Below are 7,496 nucleotides of genomic sequence, written 5' to 3'. Positions count from 1 at the left end.
TGCCACACAAATACAAAGGATCATCCAACAATACTATGAAGGGCTATATGCCACCAAATTCAATACCTAGAAGAAATGGACAAGTTCTTAGAAACATATAGCCTTCCTAGGCTGAAGCATGAAGAACTGGAAAAAGTAAACAGACCGATCACCAGCAACAAAATTGAATCAGTCATCCAAAACCTTCCCAAAAGCAAAAGTCTGGGACCAGATGACTTCACTAGTGAATTCTACCAAACCTTCAAAGAGGATTTAATACCTGTCCTGCTCAAACTCTTCCAAAAAATTGAAGAAGAGACAGTGCTTCCTAACTCATTTTATGAGGCCAACATTACCCTGATAGGAAACCTGGCAGGGACAACAAGAAAAAAGAGAACTACAGATCAATATCTCTGATGAATACAGATGCAAAAATCCTAAACAAAATTCTAGCAAATCGAATGCAACAATGCATTAAAAAGATTATTCATCACGACCAACTGGGGTTCATCCCAGGGGTACAAGGATAGTTCAACATACGCAAATCTATCAATGTGATACATCAAATAAACAAAATAAGGACAAAAAAATATATGATTATATCAATTGATGCAGAAAAAGCATTTGACAAGATACAACATCCATTTATGATTAAAACTCTTAATAAAATAGGTATAGAAGGAAAATACCTTAACATAATAAAGGCTATGTATGACAAATGCTCAGCTAATCTCATAATTAACGGTGAAAAACTGAAGCCCTTTGCTCTATGTTCAGGAACACAACAGGGCTGTCCCCTATCACCTCTGCTTTTCAACATAGTGTTGAAAATCCCCGCCAGAACAATCAGGAAAGAGAAAGAAATAAAAGGCATCCAAATTGGGAATGAAGAAGTTAAATTGTCGCTCTTTGCAGATGACATGATGCTGTATATAGAAAACCCTAAAGACTCCACCAAAAAGCTGTTAGAAACAATCAACGAATACAGTAATGTGGCCGGCTACAAAATCAACGTACAAAAGTCCATTGCATTCCTATATACTAACAATGAAATCTCAGAAAAAGAAATTTAAAAAAACACAATTCCCTTTGCAATTGCAGACAGAATAATAAAATACCTAGGAATAAACTTAACCAAGGATGTGAAAGACCTATATGCTGAAAACTACAAGAGATTTTTAAAAGAAATTGAAGAAAACACAAAGAAATGGAAAGACATTTCATGCTCATGGATTGGAAGAATCAACATAGTTAAATGGCCATATTACCCAAAGCAATAAACAGATTTAATGCAATCCCCATCACAATCCCAATGGCATTTTTTAAAGAAATAGAACACAAAATCATCAGATTTGTTTGGAATCACAAAAGACCCTGAATAGCCAAAGCAATCTTAAGAAAAAAGAACAATGCTGGAGGTATCACACTCCCTGATTTTAGCTTGTACTACAGGGCAGCAATAATCAAAACAGCATGGTATTGGCAGAAAAACAGACACATAGACCAATGGAATAGAATTGAGAACCCAGAAATAAACCCACATAAATATGGACAGATAATTTTTGACAAAGAAGCAAAAAAAAAAAAAAAACAATAGAGAAAAGACAGCTTGTTCAATAAATGGTGCTGGGAGAATTGTAAAGCCATGTGCAAAAGAATGAAACTGGACTGCTATCTGTCACCATGTACCAAAATTAATTGAAAATGAATCAAAGACTTAAGCATAAGACCTGAAACAATAAACTGCATAGAAGAAAACATAGGTACTAAACTTATGGATCTTGGGTTCAAAGAGCATTTTATGAATTTGACTCCAAAGGCAAGGGAAGTAGAAGCTAAAACAAATGAATGGGACTATATCAAACTTAAAAACTTCTGCACAGCAAAAGAAACCATCAACAAAACAAAGAGGCAACCAACTGAATGGGAGAAGATTTTTGCAAACAGTGCCTCTGATAAGGGGCTATTATCCAAAATATATGAAGAACTTATGCAACTCAACAACAAAAAAACAAACAACCCAATTCAAAAATGGGCAGAGGACCTGAAGAGACATTTCTCCAAAGAGGACATATAAATGGCAAGGAGACATATGAAAAAATGCTCAACATCACCACTAATCATCAGAGAAATGCAAATAAAAACCACAATGTGATATCACCTCACCCCAGTCAGAATGGCTATCATCAACAAGACAAATAGTAGGAAGTGTTGGAGAGGCTATGGCGAAAAAGGAACCCTCATACACTGTTGGTGGGAATGCAGACTGATGCAGCCATTATGGAAGGCAGTATGGAGGTTCCTCAAAAAATTATGAATAGAATTACCGTATGACCCAGCAATCCCTCTCCTGGGTATCTACCCAAAAAATCTGAGAACATTTATCCATAAAGACACGTGTGCTCCAATGTTCATTGCAGCTTTATTTACGGTGGCCAAGACATGGAAAGAACCAAAATTTCCTTCGATAAATGAATGGATAAAGAAGTTGTGGTGTATATACACAATGGAATACTATTCGGCGGTAAGGAAAGATGAAATAGGACCATTTGTTACAACATGGATGGAGCTTGAGAATAGAATGCTAAGCGAAATAAGTCAGACAGAAAAAGCAGAGAACCATATGATGTCACTGATATGTGGTATATAAACCAAAAACAACAGAAGAACAAGGAAAAGAAATGAGAAACAAAAACTCATAGACACAATAGTTTAGAGGTTACCAGAGAGTAAGGGGGCAGAGGGTGGTAAATGAAGGTAAAGAGGATCGAATATATGGTGATGGAAGGAGAATTGACTCTGGGTGGTGAGCACACAATGGGATGTATAGATGATGTAATACAGAATTGTACACCTGAAATCTATGTAACTTTACTAACAATTGTCACCCCAATAAACTTCAATAATAATGAAAAAAGAATACTAATGTATCGGCTGGCTATCCACCCAGAAAAAAAATAATATTGGAACTTTACCTCACAGCATAAATAAAAATAAATTCCAGAAGTTTTAAACACTGAGGTTTTTTTTGTTGTTGTTTTTTTTTTTTGAAGGTTTAAAGAAATACTTTATTAACCTACCCAGTATCTGCTTGAGCAGATAGGGTATTTCCTGAGTAACTCACCTCTAAACCAAGAAATCAGAAATTAACCAATTATGACTCCTTGTGCATTTCTAAAAGATTGCCAATTCCTGTTCTACAGATTTATGACAGTTTAATTCTAATTTTCCAAGAATGTTACAAAGACAGCGGTTAATTTAGGAGACAACTGGATTAAATACAATATATAAAAGGATTTATTTAGAATTTTGGATGGTGAAGAGTCCTATATTTTTCTCAGTCAACAAGGTTTGCAGTAACGTCCTTATTAATCCATACTCTGTATTTAATCTGTATCTTTGGTCACTTCCTGTGCATAGAGGTTCAGTATTAAATATGAATAAAGAACAGAAAATTGCAGATTTAAAAATTACAACTTGCAAAAAAAGTTTGCAAAAAAAAGTTAAAATTCAAATATCAAAAATAGTGTACTATTATTTGGGGCTTTGTAAAACAGAATTTTATTTAAAAAAGGGAATTAAATAACCAGCTCTAATTTTACACATCATGACAGTGATATTAAAATATACACAGATCTCATTATTTCAAAATAAATCAAGGATAAAAATATTTAACAAGTTAAACAGAAAGAGGGTATAGTGAGCAGAAAGAAAAGGGAAGCTCCGTGAAGAGACAAAGGGACAAAAAGGGCAGTGATCTCTTATATCCCCAAAATAAAATCTTTAAGGGCAAGTGTTGTGTTAAAATACGTACACAAAAGGAGGTTTATAAAATTTTCTCTTTTTTAAAAATCTTAATGTCACATTAAAGTAAAAAAAAAAATTTTTTTTTAATAATTTTATTTAGAGTTAGAGGATTGGCAACCACAAAATATTCATTCTCTAACATTCCCACCAATATCCAAAAAAGCAACAGATTTCTCTTGAATATGTAGAGATCAGTAGCTTTCTTCTCTTCTCAGAGAGTGTAGGTTTTCTGTTTGGAATTATATTTTTGCATGAAGTGGTATTTGATCCTCTACGTGGTAATCAATCACATGCCCCCTGAATAGCTGAATTCATGAAACACGTATTTCCCAAGTTACTTAAGCCACAGAGGCCTGGCTGTTCATTGTTTCTTCCAGGTTCTGAATAATCATAGTTCTTATAAGCAGTATATGATGGGAGACAATAATTTGAGTTTTTCACATTAGGAGTAGAAGGACCCCTTGGCCATGTTCCATCTTCATTTTTCTGTTCTATCACTAACACCTGTCCTTGGTATTCAGCATCCTGAATGGTGCTGTCTGGTTTATTCAGTGGTTCAAATGTATTACTCATGTATTTGTTCCATAATCTGGTCTCCTTTTCATCTGGAATATTGAAGATTTTTCTTATTACCTTTTCAATTGTATCTATCGTGTCGGCTTTGCTAAATCTTCGAGTTACAACATTGTTCATGTTTCCATTTTCACAGAGCTTCAATTCTGTGAGATATACTTCTACTTTGCAGTGCTTTACAAACATACCCTGTTCAACCACCTTTCGTGCTATTGGTTCCTGACCTTCCATCAATGTATACCAGCTGACAAGTTTATTCCAGCCCTCAGTTGGCAATAGTATGTAATCCAATTCATCAATAAGATGTTCCTTAAGTGATTGGGCATCACCATCTTTGAGAAGTCCAGAGTTATCAATGGGTCCAGGATATACATTTTGATCTCCCATCTGATATTTGTCCCAACTGTCAAAGCCAACATATTTTTTCCACTGTTTGAACCAGCGACTATCAACTAGGTACCAGGTGTCCCCTTTCCGCAGCGAGGTTTTGAGCAGCGACGCGATGTCAGACCGCTGGATGTCCAGATCCGCCGCTCCGCCTTCCGCCATCTTCTTCCACTCATAAACACTGAGGTTTTGAAGATTTTTTTTTAAGCAAAATAGAACTCAGAAAGTATAAAATATACAGGTGTTAGAAAAATAAAAAATTTGTATGAAGTCAAATTTTAGAGAAACGGTGAAAAAAATTGTCTGACATGATCCTTGAGCAGCTGTTACAAGAAGACGCAATGCATTCTCCCTGGATGAGTAACACATTACATGTATTTCGTGCAATTAGTGGTACATCAAGTGACAGAGATTATGGTACCCCAAGATATGCTGCTGAAATTTGAAGGCATGCAGATATAAAGTGACAAGAACACTGACTTCTCTCAGAAATATTTGGAGCCATGAAAATGTTGAAATTTAGAGATTTGATATACATGGAGTGTTTCCTCCTGACACTAAAAGTTTTATGCTTTCAAATAGAGTGCTTATATTTTTGTAACTGTTTAAGCAACTTAGAAGTGCCTGGAAAATTTCACCACTGTGCTTGGTTTGTACTTTTTAAGGTAAATCTATGTACTGAAAAGTAGAGCTCAAAAACATGAATTTGAATTGCTTAATTATTGCTTAAAATAATAATGTACTATGTAAAATTGTATAATGGAATACAATAAAAGGTAAAATTTAAAAAAATTGTATGGCAATTGATGGCATCAATCAAGTATAAATTGGGGAAAATATCTGTATTGCAAATTACAGATAGTGTTAGCTAATATTAATAATGAGAAAAGCGTCTTGCAAACTTATAAGAAAAATTCAACACTCAAACAGAAAATAGGCAAAGACTAAATAAGTAACTCATAAAGCACAAATCCAAAAAGACTAGTAAACATAAGAAAAGATAATCATCCTTATTAGTAGTCATAGAAATGCAAATTAAAGTAAATATGAGATGTCCATTCAAACTTATCAAATTGGCAATAATGAAGGAGAATATATGGTTTTTTAAAAGAGCTTTTGGAAAGCTATTTGACAAAATACCTTCACAGGAAAAATTCACAGACTTCTCAAGTCAGAAATTCTACTTTTAGGATTTGATTTTATTAAAATAAAAGCACTTTAATGTGAAGATGTATGTACAAGGATGAATATTATAGCAATTTACATATATATGTATTTTGTAGAGGCAAAAAACTGGAAACAGGCACTAATTTGGCCTAGTTGTAGTTGTTTAAGGCAGAAAGAGCCTTAAACAAAAATCTTCAAATCGGGTGAAACAAAATAAAAGTTTGTCTCTCACATAATAGGAGTCCAGAGGTAGGCACTGAAAGGTAGCTCCTTGGAATTATTATGGACCCACGCTTCTTCCAATTCATCACGCTGTTACTTATTGTCATGTTTCAACACGAGATGTTAATGTTTTATCCTTCATGATAGCTTTATGGGTAGCAGGGTAGAGGAAGAAAAGGACACCTTCCCTCTTCCCACTTTAAGGTGAATTCTCAGAAGTGAAACACAACCAAAGCAACCCAACTGCTCCTTCTTGTAAGTAGTCAGAGAAGCACACCAGTGTGCAAGTGAGATGGGGTGTGTAGTATTTAGTTTGGTGATAATGTGCCTAGATGAAAATTAGGTCTTGTTACTAATGAATTTTGGGAGGCAACTAGTAGTCTCTGTTGTAGGTACACCATAGAACAATAGGCATTCATTGAATAAAATGAGTTAGATCTATTAAAGTTGACTTGGAGGAATTACAATGACTTTCTGAACTTTTAAAAACTCTTAACTAATTTACTTCTCTTCAATTTTTCTTCTGTTTATTCACAAGAATGATATGTAGTAAACATTTATGTGTAAAGAAGTTTTAAAGAACTTATGAAAATAAAAGTTAAAACACAAAATCATAAAAAAAAATTGCATCATAATTTATTTGGCAGTATTTTTCCTTTCCCAAAAGGAAACTTAAAGGTACCTAAAATATTTGTGTGCTTACAATTGATGATATCTTAGTATGATAAAATATGCTAATGTTGGTGAGGAGGAGAATTCCCTCCTTTTCAGTTCTTATGGCTGGACTAATATAAAACTACATTAACAGGAGAAATACCAATTTAATACATGCTGAGTGGAAACAGGGTTTGCCAACCCCAAAGTATGCCTTTTGGGATACCGATCATTTTAAATATATTACCAATTTCTTGAAAATTGATTATTTTCAAGAAACAAGACTCAGGAAAAACCTTTGACTTTCCGCCTGTCTAAAAGAATTTATCTATTTTCTTTTAATTTATTGGAGTGACAATGGTTTGTAAAATCACATAGGTTTCAAGTGCACATTTCTATAATACATCATCTACATATCACGTTGTGTGCTCACCACCGAGTCAGTTCTCCTTCCATCACCATGTATTTGACCCCCTTAACCCTCTGGTAACCACTAAACTGTTGTCTGTGTCTGAGTTTTTGTGTCTTCATTTGTTTGTCTTGTTCCTTTGTTGCTTTCAGTTTCATATCTCACATATCAGTGAAGTCATACAATTCTCAACTTTTTCTATCTGACTTATTTCACTTAGCATAATAATCTTAAGATCCATCCATGTTGTCACAAATGACAATATTTCATCTTTTCTTATGGCCAAGTAATTCCATTG

The 7,496-nt window shown here is 34.2% G+C and overlaps 1 protein-coding gene across 1 annotated transcript; it reads right to left on the bottom strand.

Moving 5' to 3' along the window:
• Positions 1-4,068: 4,068 nt before the first annotated feature.
• Positions 4,069-4,913, bottom strand: LOC117015050 (ubiquitin carboxyl-terminal hydrolase 15-like). The gene has a single exon (XM_033093439.1). It carries the CDS (start codon positions 4,906-4,908, stop codon positions 4,069-4,071), a length of 840 nt encoding a protein of 279 aa, XP_032949330.1. The 5' UTR covers positions 4,909-4,913.
• Positions 4,914-7,496: the final 2,583 nt, after the last annotated feature.

This window comes from Rhinolophus ferrumequinum, chromosome 22, assembly GCF_004115265.2.
Source record: "Rhinolophus ferrumequinum isolate MPI-CBG mRhiFer1 chromosome 22, mRhiFer1_v1.p, whole genome shotgun sequence".
In the NCBI taxonomy this organism is placed as follows: Eukaryota; Metazoa; Chordata; class Mammalia; order Chiroptera; family Rhinolophidae; genus Rhinolophus; species Rhinolophus ferrumequinum.
Note: the sequence above shows the minus strand (reverse complement) of the source record. Positions and strands in the feature narration are given on the sequence as shown.

Excerpts from the sequence above, each read along its gene's own strand:
- LOC117015050 (XM_033093439.1), bottom strand. The coding sequence starts at position 4,908 with ATGGCGGAAGGCGGAGCGGCGGATCTGGACATCCAGCGGTCTGACATC.